This window comes from Penicillium mononematosum (genome assembly GCF_028829835.1).
Source record: "Penicillium mononematosum strain IBT 11891 chromosome Unknown utg000002l:1.0-8112719.0:1.0-8118358.0, whole genome shotgun sequence".
NCBI classification, from domain to species: domain Eukaryota; kingdom Fungi; phylum Ascomycota; class Eurotiomycetes; order Eurotiales; family Aspergillaceae; genus Penicillium; species Penicillium mononematosum.
The window spans coordinates 3,863,925-3,881,531 of NW_026643272.1; the positions used below are offsets into that span (position 1 = coordinate 3,863,925).

The 17,607-nt window shown below is 48.8% G+C and overlaps 5 protein-coding genes across 5 annotated transcripts; 3 read left to right on the forward strand and 2 right to left on the reverse strand.

Moving 5' to 3' along the window:
• Nucleotides 1–265: 265 nt before the first annotated feature.
• Nucleotides 266–1,959, forward strand: N7519_003248 (uncharacterized protein; the record flags this gene model as incomplete). Its single annotated transcript, XM_057290026.1, has 2 exons — nucleotides 266–287; nucleotides 383–1,959. 2 exons carry the CDS (start codon nucleotides 266–268, stop codon nucleotides 1,957–1,959), a joined length of 1,599 nt encoding a protein of 532 aa, XP_057151228.1.
• A 4,649-nt stretch (nucleotides 1,960–6,608) lies between these two features.
• Nucleotides 6,609–8,858, reverse strand: N7519_003249 (WD repeat NOL10/ENP2 family protein; the record flags this gene model as incomplete). Its single annotated transcript, XM_057290027.1, has 2 exons — nucleotides 6,609–8,584; nucleotides 8,642–8,858. The coding sequence occupies 2 exons, from the start codon at nucleotides 8,856–8,858 to the stop codon at nucleotides 6,609–6,611; spliced, it is 2,193 nt and encodes a 730-aa protein (XP_057151229.1).
• A 510-nt stretch (nucleotides 8,859–9,368) lies between these two features.
• Nucleotides 9,369–13,882, forward strand: N7519_003250 (uncharacterized protein; the record flags this gene model as incomplete). The annotated part of the gene is made up of 7 exons (XM_057290028.1): nucleotides 9,369–9,410; nucleotides 9,466–9,751; nucleotides 9,814–12,326; nucleotides 12,382–12,631; nucleotides 12,679–13,329; nucleotides 13,384–13,537; nucleotides 13,564–13,882. The coding sequence occupies 7 exons, from the start codon at nucleotides 9,369–9,371 to the stop codon at nucleotides 13,880–13,882; spliced, it is 4,215 nt and encodes a 1,404-aa protein (XP_057151230.1).
• A 942-nt stretch (nucleotides 13,883–14,824) lies between these two features.
• N7519_003251 (uncharacterized protein) lies at nucleotides 14,825–15,150 on the forward strand (the record flags this gene model as incomplete). The annotated part of the gene is made up of 2 exons (XM_057290029.1): nucleotides 14,825–14,840; nucleotides 14,894–15,150. The coding sequence occupies 2 exons, from the start codon at nucleotides 14,825–14,827 to the stop codon at nucleotides 15,148–15,150; spliced, it is 273 nt and encodes a 90-aa protein (XP_057151231.1).
• Nucleotides 15,151–15,824: 674 nt separating this feature from the next.
• Nucleotides 15,825–16,871, reverse strand: N7519_003252 (RNP domain protein; the record flags this gene model as incomplete). Its single annotated transcript, XM_057290030.1, has 1 exon — nucleotides 15,825–16,871. One exon carries the CDS (start codon nucleotides 16,869–16,871, stop codon nucleotides 15,825–15,827), a length of 1,047 nt encoding a protein of 348 aa, XP_057151232.1.
• Between the last annotated feature and the right edge of the window lie 736 nt (nucleotides 16,872–17,607).

The following is a 17,607-nucleotide window of genomic DNA, read 5'->3' on the forward strand; positions in this document are numbered from 1 at the left end:
TAGGTAGATTTCGGATGTCATGCATATATGTGCAGAACGCCGATGCCTACCATTTCCCGTAAAGCTTGATCCTGGATATCATTTCCAAAGTGCTTTAATGTTGATGCCTTCAATTGGGGTACGAAGCCGCGGGAGGCCTTCTATTTTTAGGTGTCGATCACCAAAGTCCCGTGGCGCAGACTTCACTCCGAGCTCATATAACTTCCCCATATAACCACCTGGGTAATCTCTTGCTGAATTGTAAATTGACACTCCAGATGACAAGATGATTGATGAAAACTTACCCAGTACGTTGTAAGGACTAACGTAGCCTCGTCTTTTTCCCTGAGCGGGGGCTACGTCATCGCCCGGCTTCAAGATTATCATACTGACCGCGCGGCAGCGTTCTTCCTGAAGAACAACTCAAAACAGCCTCAGATCAGCACGATATACCATAGTCAACATGGCAATGACCCCGAACCTGCTTACTCCTTGCGCGCGCTTGACCCCGCCTCCCCAACATCGCAAAACCGCTACGGAGTCGCGCTGTACGACCCTTACGTGTCAGACGTCGTCTACGGCGAGGTCGCTGTAGCTCCAGACTGGACCCAACCGAGTCTGTCGGCAGACGCAATACGAGCAAATGGCGGCTCAGTACCGGCCCCAGAACCCATCCTCCCTACCGAGTTCACCATCCAACTCTACAACCCCGACCAACAGATCACAGTGAAATATCGTACCAAATCGTGGAACAAACCAGCTCGGTGGGAATTTGAGATGCCGCAAAGGACATTCCGGGTTCCGTCCGCTTCAACGCTAGACCAGACACAGATCGATCCCTCTCTCGCAGACGTTACTCCGAAGTTGAGATTCAGCTGGCGCAAGGATGGAAAGCTGTCAAAAGATTTGACATGTCTGTTGCATGGAAAAACATCAACCATCCCCGACACGCGCACAAAGAGCCGTGAGCCAGATATCACGGTCGCTCTATTTCAAGGGCTGAAGGAGCTGACTCTCTACGAGCCCAATCTCTACCGCGTCGAGATGGAAGATTTCAAGGGGCTGGAGGTTGTGCTGCTCCTCGCTACTGTTGCAATTCGAGATATTTTCTTCGGACCTGCTAAGGAGGCTTTTCATATTACCCCCGGTGGACCGAACCAAGCTCGTAAGCCAGTAGGGGCAACTGCAACCGCAGCGGCAGCCACACCAGCCAATGATCCCAGACTCGATCGGAAGAGCCCACAGACACGATCTTCTGGGCCATCAATGAGTGCAAAGCCATCGCCACCTCGACTCAGCATCCCGAGCTCCTCATCTCCGGGCCCACAGGAGAGAAGGCGACAGGATGAACTTGCAAGACAGGAAGAGGAGCGACGAACCCAGGAGGTTCTCGCCGCAGAACAAAAAGCACGGCGTCAGCGGGAAGCAGAAGTCGAAAAAGAAACCAAACGTCTACAACAGTTATACGGGAAGGAAGAAGAGCAAGCGCGAAAGCAACGACATACTCCTCCATCTTCCCGGCCGTACCTTCCGCCCCGACATACTGGACCCCAACCTTCCCACCAATACTCTCAATCCTCATTCCAACTTTCTTCCCAGGCTGCAGCCCGTCCATCCCATCAACAATATCCCCACGGCGCCAACGGCCCGTACCTCCAGGGGCGCATGGATCCCCGAGCCCAATCCTCTACCCACCTCATGCAGTCGCGACCACAACCACGTCCGCAACCCCGACCACAGTCTACCGTTGGGTTCCATCCTACCAGCAGCGGTGCTCTCCCGGCATCGAGGCCGACACCTCAAATCCAGACGAAAAAGAGTAGTTTCTTTGGGTTCCGGCGCCATAAGGAGGAAAACAATGCTACCAAGCTTGAAAAAAGAGGAGTTCTATGTTCTGATCATCTATACCCTGGCGTTTTTCTTCGCGGCATTTCATGGTGGTTACCTTTTGTCCTTGACCATCTCATTGTACCTAGGTAGTTGCACGGTGATTACGTTTTCATTGCAGTACACCTACGTGACATATCCTGTTCCACAAATTTTGAACCGAGTAAATTAGTGATATATGAGTATATTCATCTTAAGTAGTGTCTGGAGGGCGGCAAGTGGTTAACCGCAGGCAAGGGGAGTACACATCCTGAAGCATAGCAAAGCAAAATGATTGGACATATGCCGTGTGTAAATTTAGTTTAGCTTATAGCTGTGGTCGACTTCTAAAATGAGGATCCGCCCGCGGATCGACTCCTCCTACTCTTCGTCTACAAATGCTGTACCGATAACAAATCGGTCTTTTATAATCTCCTTTCTATTTTCATCTTTCCCTGCCGGCGGCTTAGCACGAACCACACTCTCCACTAGTTCGTTAGGGCCAGTTCTAATATATTAAGGCGCCGGAACATCTTATCAGTAAGAACAAAGTGGCTCTTAACAACCTCTACACTATTCACGAGCTTATAATCATACCAATTCTAAATGCCTTCTCGGAAGGCGCCTCCTTCTATTGTCTAATATCAAATATAATTATATATTTCATCTCTTATTCGAATAGGAAACATTAAGTTACCACTACTGGTATAGAGACTAATAGTATACCCTAGTAAACAATTTCCCGTTCTATATATCCGTCGAAACTAGGATTATTCACGATATTAGAACAAAATATAAAATTAACAGCGATATATCCTAATAGTAGTTAGAGTTATAGTCAACATTCCTACAATATCGAACTAAATAGAAAGAGATAGTAACACCAAAAGGTGAACGTAAGAGGGCTATATTTTACCATTTATATCCAACTCCGCCTATATAGAAATGGCACCTTCACATCCAAGTCCTCAGTATATTCTTCTTACTCATAACTTATCTACTATAGAAATGTCCTAGCTTGAGTTAGCATCTTTGCGTGAATTCGTCCTACCTTTGAGGCGGGCAACATCTATTGGCTATTTAGGGTGTTCTCCGAGCACATCTACGGACTCTATAAATGGCATCTTCACCCTACTCCCACGCTTTAACCTCTCGTATCTTCTAAACAAATAGGGTGGTCGACAGAACCAGCAAGGATGATCACATCCAAGATCATAGGCTGAAGCCTACCAACAACCTTCAGGGATGGGATTCTCCAATGATAAAATGAGAGAAAATGCGTTGGAAACACGGTTGTTTCACAGCACACAGCCATCTTGAAGACTAAACTTCAAAGTCTCTGAGAACGGCCAGTCTTCCCGAAGAACATACGAAAGCACGTCGATCTGCATCGCTCCGGTGGCCCACGAAATTCTGGCAAATTCTTTCTCAACCCCATCCGCATTACCTCTGGCGATGATGCTCCTGCCATCGAGGCGTCCACATTCCATTCGCTCGGGCCTCCATTCCTCCACGTTTTGATCGAGTCTGCGAAAAATTCAATACCAACATCTACGCAAGATTGCCAGCAGATCTTCGCTACAATCCTGAAAGCCTACCTGTGTCGGGGTTTGTGGTGACCTGTTTCAGAACCTTGAAAGCTCCAACGCAATGTCAATCGGGCGACCTTGTGCCAACTACGCCCTTTCCGTACTCCATCCACCAATCTGCCCCCGGACTCCATGCCCCATGTCTTCGACTCCTATCTCGAGCATACATAACCTACAACTACTCGATGCAGGTGACGATGTATGTGTCTCTGAACAGTACACGCCGCACCCGTCCCCAACGACCCAGCTCTAGCTTACGTCGCTCACACTCACTTTTCTCATTTCTCCGCCACGACAGCTATCTGCTGTTGTTTGTTCGACAAGATGACTGAAAGGTCAATGGCAACCCTTTCCTGATATATTCTTCAGTATTTAACACAGATATCGCCACTCGAGCTCATTCTACGGTTCGCGGATAAAACTCTCCGATCCCTTCGCTTCAATTTTCTGCCATATCGCATCGAATCGGATTCTTCAAAGTCGTTTTAGACTGATCGGCTCAGATCAGTTTCAATACATTCAAAGGGGCCTGTTGCTTGTTCGCTGTGCCCGCCGCTCGGTCACAGCAATATGTTTTCCTTGCAATCCGACGGGGTTCTGTCGCACAATCGTTTGTTCGCGGTAGGGGTGTGGCTCGCGAGCAACAAAGCTTCAACAAGAAACCCAAGCCTCCTCCAGTGCTGAAAAAGCCATATCTGCTGGACTGTAACAGAAATCGGCCGAGGAAAGGGCGGAAAGGGAGGAAATCAAATGTGAGGTGTGTGTCCCTCAACTGAGGTCTGCCATCCAACTTCCTCATCTTTCGTCTCATTACGCGGTTTCTGAATCGACGCACCCGACCTCAAGGCAGGTCCTGTGGAACTTGTCAATCAACTTTCACAATCAAGCAACAAAAAAGGTCCATGGATTCGATGAGTTGAAGTCTGACAAGCTTCGCTTGGAGGTAGAGCTTAAGCGTCAGATAGAGTCACTAGTGAAATGGAGCTTCCGAGAGCTCCCAACCCATCAAAAGAAGCTACAATACATGGTGCAATGTGAGAATCATTGTTGATATTCGAAGGAGAAATAATTCAAAGACTATATCTTCTATTACCTACCTTTACACTACAAACGTATATTGGAGTATCAATTTTGAAGACATCAAATCTGATATGTGGCACATTTCTGAAAGAGCCTAAACAACAACTAAAAAAATATCGTTATAGGATTGCAGGATGTCGTACCCAATGTCGAGGAGGCCTTTAAAGCTATATCGAAAGAAAAGAAGTAAGAGTATACCCTGGGTACCTGCTAGAAACGGTAGTGGGGCAAACAGGGATCCGGACGAATGGGAGGCCGTAGTGAAATCGCAAATTCGGGGCAAGGTTGTACAACATACAGGGGGGGCCCTAGCACAGATAAATAAATCAACAAATAGAAATAATTATTAAAACAAATGCACTTCAACCTTGGGACAGCTTAACTTTAATATACTTTGAGCACACCCTTCCTTACATGCACATGTATACTTGAAGTATCAACTTTGAAGACTTGCATCTACTCATTTCTCAAAACTTCTGCTACCTCAATCATATTAATGGTGCATATTTCGTTCTTCCGGCAACTTTGGCCGAGCGGTTAAGGTAAGCATGACATCACCTTAATTCAACTGAATTAAAACTAACAAAATCAACAGGCGCCAGACTCAAGAGAAATTTCCTCTTCACTGATTACAGTGAGCATTCTGGTCACGAAAGTGGCGTGGGTTCGAGTCCCACAGGTTGCATATCTTTTTTTTCCTTGTTCAACCTTATCATAGTTATGATTGGTTGTCACTGGATTTGGCCCCACATACCCTAAGCAGGAACCTTGGTTCCTGTGGGTAGTTCCAAGGTTCCAGGGTTGCTTTCAATTGGTTGTTACTTTTAATAGAGCTGGGGCAGGTTCCACACCTCCATGCCACCTCTATCGGTCAGGCATCTTTGCATTCAAAAGTAATTAATCATAAACTACCTCTTCACCGAATACAGTGGCATCTGGAAGTGGGTGGGCAATATTGGTCGTTTTTAGTTTTTCCTTCCTTCTCTTTCTTGGTCTAATAGGACATTATTTTGCCCGATTTTAATACTATGACGAAAGATTACATACACCATGGTAGAATCGTAGTTGGGTCAAAGGCACCTTTTTATATACAAGGAGAGCGACCCCTACGGACTATATATATAAGGCGCAGCCAACACCACCAAACTTACAATCCCGAAGAGAAAAGCGAGCATCACGAAAAGCAGGAGGGCCGATCCACAGCCAGCCATCACCACACCAATTAGGCTGAGTAGTACCCAAGAAGTTCCTCCCGGGGGCTCAATGTGGCACCTGTAAGCAATTTATGAGAAGTTGACTCCTGCTGTAGTAGTGTATGGTATGCAGAGGCGATAAGCTCATTGGAAATATAGAGTGTAATATATATACATATAGAGAGAGAGAGAGAGAGCAGTAAAAGCTTATATTTTCGTGAGGTATGATAACACGTTGTATTTGCGAGTGATGAGAAGCAGAGGGTGTTGAAGAATGTGAAGATGGGAAGATGCGAAGAGAGAAATTGGAACCTGTATATATACAATTGCCCTAAAAGGGCAAGTTAGAAATATTTTGCCCCGTTTCTCTAGTACTTGTATGCATGTGGGTTGAGCTGGAAGTTCTACTATTAGGTATAATCATGTGAGCTGTCTGAAGAGCAAACTGAAAAAATAGCTGAATGATATTCAAGATTGTTGGCATCGCTTTTGAGACATTAAAATACAGAGTGGTCATTCAAAATATGTGCACCAGTGGCTTGAATTCTTGGGCGTCACACCAAAGCTGTCTATGAAGTTGGTGTAGTGTGCTAATAGGGTATTGAGAAAGTTGCCGTAAGTTCAAACAAAACGCAGCCCTGGGATCAACACTGCACCACCCCACACAACGCCTAATTGCACATGGGCAATAGAGGTCGCCAATGAGATTGGTACTTGTGGTCGGCAATGGTTCAGCCAGAAGCGGACAGCTGTCTCAGCAAGTAGGCTCTACCCAATGAGTGGAAGGCGGAAAGGCCAAGAGCATGGTTCGTAGACCTTGGGCGGGAAAACCTCTTGGCTGGACAAGGTTGTATGGTGTCAAGGAAATGGCACAATAAAAGGCCAAGAATGACAAGACATATTACATCTTGCGGAAAGTGTTGCCAGAAGCACTGCGGCGCTCCTTGGCCCTGAACGATGTGTCGGTCTTGTCGTAGCGTACTTCGGGGGCAGCGCGCTTCGGCTTCCCCGCCGGGTTGAAGCTGATCTCTTGCTCGCCGACTACACCAACTCGTCGCGCAGGCTTTTGTCTCGACTTCATATTCTGCGCACGGGAGCCAAAGGAGCGGTCCCGGGTGGAGTTGGCTTGATTCGAGGAAGACACCTGCATACGAGGCGGAGGCCGCTTCGTTCGCTTGTAGTCTGCAGAAGAGATCTTTTTGGAAGCTGCAGCCTTCACGGGCTTTTCCGCCTCGCTGTCGGAGTCGGAGTCGGAGCTTGAACCGGGAACGTCGTCGATGGCTTCTTGCTCGACTGCCGTCAAGCCACGCTCCTTTCTCGAAGCTGATGGGGCAGCGGCCTGGGGGACCGTACTGGGGTTCAGCAACTGGAATTCGCGTGAAGTCTCGTCGACAGCGAAATCTTGGTCCTCGAACAGCGCAGCGAAACGGCCACCACCCAACACATTCTTGTCCTCGGATGGAGTGGTTGCAGCAGCATCGACCATTTCCTGGTCGCCAGAGCCCTCCAACAGGCGTTTGGCATGCTTGCGCTCCCTCTTCTCCTCCGCATTGAGCATCCTCTCGGCCAGTCTCCTGTTCACCTTGACAGCGACCTTCTTCTTGCCGCGGATGCGGCTCTCCCGCTCCTTGTTCATAATTTCGGCCACCTTCTTCGCTCTGGGGTTTTCTGTGTCGGGGAATAACCCAGTAATAGAGTTGTAAACAAAGTTCGATACTTGGTAGCCCTTAGAGTAAGGTACCATCTTTCCTGACTGCATGTATGATGCCAAGTCAATGGGCTCTCCGCCTGCCTTGATGAGCTTGGCATCCCATTTGGCGACCTCTTCACTGGGAACAAGCGTGAAGCCGGGCCAGACAGAACTGGACTGAGCAGATTTGAACGCGCTGGGGTCATTTGGATCCTCAGCCATCTCTTCAACCAGGTTGTCCAAGAATGAGCACCATTTCGGCGCGGGGCCAAGCTGTGGAATGAAGAATGAGTGTTGCTGTCGGCCTTCATTGGCTGTGAGGAGCATTCCGCTATCCTTGCACCAAGCAACCGAGTTGAGATCCACAGCTGGTTCAACAGAGGTCCAGGGTTTTTGATCTTCAATATCCCAGAGCTTGATGATGCGCTTATCGGCCGAGAGCAATTTGGGCTCGATGGTTGCAGCTTGTGTTGCAGACGACTGCTCGAGGAATTGGAGAGTGTGAATAGGGAACCCGTATCCTTGGTCCTTGACCTGGAAGGGAACGGGCGAACGCAAGTCGTAGAGGTGAATGAGACCATTAGACGAACCAGTTCCAAGGCTCATGCCGGAGCGATTGAATTCTAGAGCTGTGATCTCGGGTCGCTCATCATGTAGTCCAACTTGTGTGGGCATAGACAGCACACCTGCGCGTCCCTTAGCCCTAGGATCCCATAGCTCAACTGTCCCCAATGAAGTTCCAAAGGCCAACAAATTGTGACTCTCCTCCGCAATAGCACCGGTGTTGACCGAACCTGTGTTGATTCCACCTTGGAGGGTCCCGCCGCCCGTGGATGTAAAGTCGTCACCTCCGACGTCAATATCAAAACTCCGCATGTATCGACCCAACTCCAAGTTCAACCGGTACACCTCTCCCATGCCGTCTTGATTAACACCGACTGCAGGAATAAGCGCTTCAGTCGACTGGCGGTCATAGACAATGTCACGTCCATATCGGGGAAGTCTGGTGGTATAGTGACAGCCTGAGGGAGTGTGGAACTCAAGAGATCGGTCAGACTGGAGGTGGAGGGACTTGGTATAATCGGAAGACAGTAGGATGAATGTGGTGTTGAGAGAACTTGTATGACGTGCCCATGAAAGGGATAACTGCGGAAGGTAGTGGGTGTGAATTTGTGGCTTGTAAGTTCCTGCAAGCAATAGTGTTAGGGTATGCGCATAAAATATTGGAGATCAGTAGTACGAACCTGTGCTCATAACCCATTCTCCATCCTCACTGACTCGAATACAGTGACTTGCTTCCTCAAATTCAAAGTCTTGCAGTAATTCAACCCGATTGGCATACTCGGGGTCATTTTTCAAGCTGCGCTTTCGCCGTCTAGCAAGCCATTCGGGAAGCGGACGAGCACTGTCTGAGCCCGAGATGGTATATACCGGGACCTCGGACGGGTTGGACAGCTTCATGCTGATATATCCTGGTGTGATGAAGGCTAAGCCAGTTGTTTTGAGCTGATTTGCAACCTATTTGCAACGTATCAGTGTCGGCAAAAGCAGACCTGCAAAAGATAAAAAAAAAAACTGCGATAAAAAGCCGCTGATAGCGATCACGTGATAAACGGGCCTGGTGATTGGCCCAAGTGTCCCTGGCGAACGTTCCCCCCGGAATTACGCATTCCAACTTTCTGTTGACTTCATGCGATAAGCCTTGTTATTGAAATTATTACTGTTTCATTTCGTGCGCTGATTTCACTTGAGTGAGAGTGTTGCGCGAGATATCCCAGTCTTTGTTGATCGCTTCCCGTTCAACATGGTATCAATCAGCTAATGTATTCGCTGCTTGTTGATCTCTCTGCTATGCGCTTTCACTCCTTGCCACAGACCATGCAACCTGCGATTGGAAATGACTTCCAGAGTCAACCATCAAAATATCTTCTATCTTTAAATGCTTCCGGGGCTGTCCGCGACCGTTGAATTATGGACTTCCCTGGCGGCGCAAACACCAACATACATCTTATTGTGAGTATCGTAATATTTACAGTATATTCGCGCGCATACTGACGCGTCATGTCAGGATGGATTCTCCAATATTTACTGGAGAATATACACAGAAGAAGCTGGTATCGCAAATAATCCACAGGAGAGCCCCGCCAATGGCTACACTATTCTCAAGCACTTGAGTCGTCTCAAAGACTTGGAGGCTCGACTGAGAGGGTTGAATTGCCTAGCCTCGTGTCCAAGGCGCCTAGGGCTTTGGGTGTTCTCCCCCACTCCCGATTTCGAAAGCCTGAAACCTTTGTATGTGAGGGGAAGTGACGCAGATTCAAATAAGATCGTCGTTGGCACAACAACCTTGAAAGGTATGTCTATGAGCAGCCCGTGTAGTTATTTTGGGCCTTGTTAATTTGTTTTTTTACAATAGTCTCTGCATTGGGAAGTGTCTCCTCGGTGGACTTGGTGAAAGGGCTGTCGTCCGACAATCAGAGTCAGCACGGTACCCAACCCGCTGGGCAGCCACGGCCACATCAGAGCCAACCGTCGTCTCGCCGGCAAGATGGTTACAGCAGTTCAGCGGCCATTTACGCTTCTTTTATATCTGCCGTCACTGGCTCAATTGGCCTCCAGTTGATTCGACACCATGCTGCTCTACCTCTTGGGTCACGCACCCTTTTCACTGCTGTCGAAAAATCAGGATACGAAAGCCCCCATATTAACAATGACAGCATTCTCTCTACTTCTTGCTTGACTACACTCAACGTCCAGTTAACTATGGGTGGTACAATAACTGTTTCCGCCCAGACTATATCCCAAACAGGCATAACGCGACTGTGTGGACCACGCGAGGACATTGCCGAATTGATCGACGTGCAGCCTGGAATTGATCTTTGGCTATGCCCGAATGGAACTATCGCCAAGCTTGTCACGGCTAATCTTGACTCGCCAGCCGCTCCTTCTCTGGGCTACCCCGCCCCTGACAATCTGTCTGCAAAAAGAGTACAGTGGAAATTGGACGTTGTGCAGTGGCTGCGGAATTTTGGGTTGCATGTTGACTCGATTGATGAAGAACCCTGGGTTGAAGTGGAGGTTTGGGAGCCATTTTTCGCGAGGCTTGCTGGGGAAGCATGGCGACAGAGCGATGATGGTCAATCTGCACTACCACTAAAACGCATGCTGTGGCCAGCGAGATTTTGCTTCAGAAGGGCTAGCTCATCAAATATCTCTTCCGGGGCTCAAAATTCCCTTCTTGACGAACCCCTAGATTTTGCAGAGCGATGGTCCACAATGGCGGGCTCTCTCAAGCTAGATCATATTCCCCATACTGCTCAAAACACCCCTACCACCCAAGACCTACAACCAAAAGACCAAGGAATGCCGTCGCCACCCAAGGCCGAACCCCTGGAAAGCATAGAGAGTTTATCCCGAATTGCGCAATATCCTGATTTGCAAAGCACGAATCTTGTTTATCCAACTCCCCCAGATGGAGCTGCAGCAGTCGGATTGAACAACCCAAACCCTTCTGAGGCTTTTGCCGACGATTCTGACTTCGGACTACCGCATGCAACGCGGCAACGAAGTTCAAGAAATGAACCAGGGTCTGATATATCACCGGTTCAGAACAGTGGCGTTGGAGTTGGCACTGGCCGATATGATGAAAGCGACGAAGAAGATCTCTTTGGGGAAATGAACGAAAGGGATTTTGGATCGAAAGGTATTACCGATGCGGACTTCAGCTTTTTCGATGACCCTGATTTCGATGGCATGGAAGGCGACTCTCGTGTGGAGGATGTAGATGAAGTTCTTGAAGCATCCCATCCTCAGAGCGAATTGGAGGCTGAGGCCATGGTCGACGCAGAGCCATCCCCCAACCAGCCACCGGCAATCCCAACTCATGTCGAAACACATGAGGCACACGCATCTCCGGTACCCCGCGAAGCCCCACAATTACCAGAAGGGCCTATGGCCTCTGAAGACCCAGCTCATTCGCCTACGGATCGCGCAGGTCAGACAATCAGCCCGCCCTTGAGCCCAATAGAAGTGAAGAAGATCTTGTTCCCGGGGCCCGAGGCAGACAATCACCAACAGTCTACAGATAACCGGGGACAAGGGCATTACCACCCAGTGGCATTCGAAAAGAAACTTGGTGATTGGGATCAGAAGTACGGAGCAGCTGGCAAATTCTGGTTCTCCAGTGGTGGCTCGTTGGACACGTCAAATCAGACATCTGCCATACCCACGATTGGTATTCCTCACCGTGGCCGAAGCAGTGCCAACGCACCTGGCTCTAAAGAACGTAACAAGACCAGTCTATCTCTGGTTCAGTCAGAAAATGGTCAACGATCAGCCTCGGTGAGCAGTGACAGCAGCGAGGACAGTATTGAGATCGTGTCGGAGCATGTTCCGACGCCGGCAGCCATGCCCTCAATGCCATCTTTGAAGCGGAAACGAGCCCCTTCAGAATCTGATATAATGTCAGTTGCATCCCAAGAGAAGTCATTGCCTGGGGCAGAAGCAAGTCCCGCATACGCCGCCGAGAACTCTACGTTCCTCGGTAATTTTCTAGCCAATTTTTCCGATTGGATGTTAACAGGTTACTTCTCTGCTTTTCCACCCCAACAACTCCCTGTACTTCCTCGCCGTGAAGGCCAACTTGAAATTGCCCAACTTCTGGTTGACCAGATCACGCAGTCCTCCCTCAAGCATCCACTTGACGGGAAAATTGGTCTTTTTGACCTTGAGAGCGAGTCTTTGCCACTGCAAGCCCTTGATGACACAACGTTCTTGGGCGAATTCTCGAGACTGGACTTCAAAAGATACACATCATTACAGGATGAATTTGTTGCGAACCAACCGCAACAGCAACCACCACAACACCCGCCGCCGCCCAAAGACACCCCAAGAAGCTTCATTTCAAAGTTATCGGCGCCCCACATACGTGTGCGTCGAGGAAAAGAATACTTAGAGGCTCTCCCCTGCTATATCCTTTTGGGAGACATTTGGTCTTGAGCCTGCTCATGGACCAAAGAACATTTCTGCGTATTGCATACACCCACAAGCTACGTCCAAAGCAGCAGATATGTTCTTAAGACGATTTGGTCTTCTCTACCAAAGTTGCGGTCTTGGGATCCATACCAGAGGCGACGATTCTGTGGCATTTGAAGAGGGGCTGAAGCCATGGAAATCTGAAACATCTAGTTATGAATCTATGATGCAGGTATTGAAGAGAACATGCGAACAGCTTGGTATGTGTTTTCTCTGACGGTTGTGTACTTTACTAACAATCCTGAAGGCTCAGAGCTCTCACAATCCCCGGCGACTGCTGATAACCATGTTGTCTATATCATCAACCCGTTTACGCACGCTGCAGCACTAGCAGACATTTGTTCCGCCTTCTGGCACCTTTCCCAGCAATTGATAGCCGGTTCCGAACGAAGACAGACTCGAATTGCCAGCGAGCTTGTTCTGCAGATAATCCCGCTAGAGTTCATCATGTCGAGCGAGACGATGGTTATTCCTCCCCAGACGGATTATTTGAATTTGGCCCTAGAGGTCTACAGTCGCTGTCGCTCAAATGATGTGGACATGAGCCCCCTGCTCTGCGCGCCACCGATGCTTCTGGCCGACGCTCTCCCGAGGGCCATTAGTTTCCGACTTGCCCCTGAAAGGTCCTCGCCGCTTCAAGATGGGCGAAGTCTTCACATTGCATATTCGAAAAGTCTTGACCAACGCTGGATATCGGTGGCATGGTCTGATTTACCAGGTTCTATACAAAGAACCATGTCTTACTGCCTGCGGTATCGTCAGTCGAGTGGTGCCAGACCGGTTTCCGAGGTAAGGAATGAAGTTTGGGCTACGACAAAACACATCATGGATAAGTTCCAAGCACGATGGAAAGTTCAGCTGGCGACCACCGAGCCTATGGAGACCGATGAGGTTGAAGGTACTGCTTCTTATTTTCTCTGATATCAAGGGCAAGTCGCTAACACATTCACAGCGTGGGCTAGTCTAGCAGACCAGTACAACAAGGTAAAACCTGGGTCCTTGGAATTGACCATCCTGGCTGTCAACACTGTTTCCGACTTGATCCTCGAGCCACCGATTCCACCCATATCGATGGCCATGCTGAATATACTGTCTTCGTCTACCCTGTCTCGACCCCTAATCCAAGTGCCAGCGTTGCATCCCCGGAACAATCAGGCAATGCACCCACGCCAACCAGCGCTGGTCCAGCCACGTACAACGCACCCACACCAACGGACGTGTCACTTGAAACAGATTTAGAAGCAGTCCTCACTGACATCTGCGACGATTCCTGGCTAGCCATCCTATCACACCGACTCAACAGCTCTCCACACCTCACCGAATTCCGACCCGCCCTGTCCAGCGGGTATCTCCTCCGCCGTAAGGGCGCTACTGATGGGGACGGTGTGTTTGCAATATCTGTCAATCTCATCTATCCCCGCGTCCTCCCCCATCCCACGACAGCGTCCTGAAAGATAGTTTAAGTATGTATCGAGACCTGGGCAGTCTTGCCCGGCCAAGGGTTTATGCAGTGTACAGAACAACACACTGCCTTGGCATGTCGCCACAGCTCTTCGCGCACAAGAGCTTCTGAGTTATGTTTTTTGAGCGAAATATCTTATTACTGGGGCGTTATGGTTCTCTGTCTGCTTGGGATCTTTTGCATGTTACGGCTTTTTTGGTGGTGGGATGTTTTATTACCTAGTTTGGGTAGATATGTATACCCCTGGAGGCAGTGCATTTGAAGTCCATTTATTGCGCATGATTGTCAAAGTATTGAGGAGTTTAGAATCATTTCTCACGATATCAATGGATCTCTTTATATCCGCCATTTTACCAATGTAGAAGATTTCCTCCGCTCATAGGGGCAAATGTAAGAGCACAAGTTGAATTGATACATGGGTTCCATCTATTTGTGTCGATATAGAAAAGAGAGTAGCTGTGATCTGGCTCTAGCCTCATAAAAGCGGCGGCAGCTCAGATAGGAAAGCCCTAGTAGATCAAATACACTTCATAAAGTTACCTGAGTATATCCTTCTTCCGAGGTCATACAGCTTTGAAAAGGTGATAGATAGATCGGTATTGTCCGGAGACTTTGTCAACTTAAGATATTTTCAAACTGTCAATAGAATATGCACTACGAAGCTCAACAAAGCAAAGAATGTGCATCAAATGAGATCAACAAAGTACATCCAAGAAAGGAAAAAGAGCCAGCAAAAACCCTCCAACTCCGCACCCAGAAACTCCAAGAAAAGGAAAGAAAAATATACAACGAAAGCAACATAAGTACTTGTTGCTTCCAATCGGCAAAGATTGTACATAAAAGGCGTGTTTCAACGTAAAAGACTCGTAACGCAGCTCGTCATCGTGGCAGATAGTATCGAATGCCAACGGAAAGGGTATCGTGTCGCAGAATGGTCGTAGATGTTTGTGTGTGATCGTATGTATGTGTCCCGAAAAAGAGGCAATCAATGCTTCTACAGCGAGACCGAGAGAGCCCAAGGTCAAGGTCAAGGTCAAGGGTGCAGTGATTGCTGCTGCTACCCTGCCTTATCACCCATCTCCACTCTCCGCATCAGACTCTTTCTTCTTGGAGAAGAACGAGACATGGTTATTTACCGCCCAAATGGCAAACCCGGCGATTGCAAGAAGAAGAAAGAGGACGATGATGATGATCGCGATAGTGATGTTGCGTTTGACCATATTGGGTGGAGACGATCAGCAGATCGTAGTGATTTGAGATGGTAGAGAGATTCGGTCGTTATCAAGCGATAGGAGGATATGTGAAAGCAAAACAAGGCGTGGAGGTTGAGGTGGTAGGCCGTGTACAGGTGGGCAGCAATGCGTTGAGTGGGATTTGTATACGGAAGTATACAGCCTCGTCGGGCTGGGTCTTTTCGCAACAACTCTCCTTTTTTGGAGGAAAGCAAGATTATAGATCGGAAGAATGTGAGAAAGAAAAGTTAGAGGGAATTTTATCGGCTGGAATGTGAATGGGTTTTAAACAGGACTTTTTTCCCAGCCATGTGCTTTTAGAGGGGCTGGGGAACTCAATGTCAACATACTAACCACATACTGTGGCTAGGTACCCAGAATACTCCGTACATTATAGGTATATTATGGGCAGAGATAATTGACCAAAGCAATGTATTCCAAAGGTTATCAATGGCATATAGCTAGAAGTACGGAGTACAAGTCTACGCAATAGAGATGAGAAGCCAAAACCTGAGGCCATAAATATACTCACGTGACCCAGACCATCAACACATGGGAATTGACTCGAGAACGAAGCAGACTGATTTGATACCATTTCAGATTCAGTAATAGTACAGGTGGTAATGGAGAAGAATCATCATTAGTTTTGCCATGTAAATATGGTATCTTTCTTCACATGAACCGGTCGCATCCATAGAGTTAGCCCAGAATCTTCAATCCTCCCTTGGTTTTGGCTGGCTTTTTGATACCGTCCTGCTTCACTTTTCCACCCACCCGACCGGCGGTATCCCCCTTAGGACCCTTGCCTTTGCCTTGTTTCTTTCCATTCTTGGGGTTCGAAGCTGGGCGAACCTCGGTCACTGCTCGGCGCAGTTGGATTGGGTGCGAACCAATGTACTTTCCCTCCATATCTTTTCCCGCTCTGAAGTAGTCATCACTTCCACTGAAGCTGACAAAGCCGTACCCTTTGCTCTTCTGGGTTCGCTTCTCTCGGATGACACGCGCTTTCTGGACCGATGGGTAGCGAGAAAATGCCTTGAGCAGGGACTCATCAGTCACTTCACCTGCGAGGTTACCCACAAAAAGGCGGAAATGTGACGGGTCCCATTCTAATAGGGTCGGGTCGGTCCACGTTTCACCACCGCCAGAACGAATGACTGTTTTTTGTGGCTGGGACTGCGGGGCAGGAGTACCAGCTGGGGTTCCAGCTCCTGTGTTCACACCTGAGCCAGGCTGATTGGCTTGGTTCTTGGGGTCTTCACTGGGTTTGTTGTAGGCGCTCTGCCACTGCGCAATTTGGGCTTCAGTCTCTGCATCCAAGCCGGGGGCGTTGCCGCTCTGTGGGAATCCTGTGTTGGCCTGGTTGGGGGTAGGTCCGAACGGGTTCGCAATGTGTGGAACGGTCGGGCCGTATGTGTTTTCAGGGTATTGAGGTTGTCCATAGTAGGAAGGCGCACTCTGGTATGCCTGGGGCTGTTGATAGTGGTTGATGTAGCTGTTGGCGGGGGTTGTGTATCCAGAGACTGGCGGATTCGAGACTGAGTGGGTATTGGCACGATGCGGTAAACTGGATGCTACCGCGCGCGGCTGGAACGCCGTGAAGGCGCTGTAGCCAGTTGGTCGAGTTCTAACACCATGGCTTGCAGGATTGGCGGTGGAAGGCTGCGCGGTGTTGGAGGATGGAGGTGGGCGGGGCGGAAGTGACGAGGGAGTTTGGCTGAGACCTGGAGGAGGCGGAAGGGGCATGATGAACGGGATATCCAAATAGGGAGAGAGAAATGAAATGCGAGAGACGAGAATCCTAGATGCAAAGTAGCAACCGCAACGTACCTTCAGGGCCTGACTGACGCCGCAGTCATTCGCCAGACGTCACGTTTGAGAGGCACCCGAAGGATGAGCACTTGCAAGAGGCGAAACGTCGCGCAGCTTGCAAATGATCACAGTGAGAAGCCGGGGGAGCTAGAAAAAAGCGGGTCTTCAAGACTATACTGGATCGCAAATGCTTAATAAAAAGATCGGAGAAGAGATAATAGATGACTTTTTTTTTTCCCGTCTCTGGATGCGCTGGCTAGGCCGTTGGCGACGGATGTGTCACATGACTCGATCAAGCTTTCCTGACTCAGCCATAACATAAGCAAACATGCTGAGTCATTGCCGCTGCCGGAGCTGCAACCCCCACTCCAGTCCCAAAACAGCCTAGCGCATGCGCCGGTTATGAACTCATCGGCAAGTGATTTCTCCGTCGCAGCTCTGCCAGAACAGTTCACCGATGCGTGGACAAGGTGGGATGGTTAATTCGGATGGTTTCGATGGAGTTACATGGATATTCGGTTGATTTTCTGCTTCATCATTTTCTACTTCGATACTTAATTCTCTCCGTACTATCTATATTATATACAATTCTTCAGTTCAACCTTGGAAGTTACCCCTCCATGCCCCGCTATTGTACACAGTAAAAGCTGCAATGTCAATCACATACATA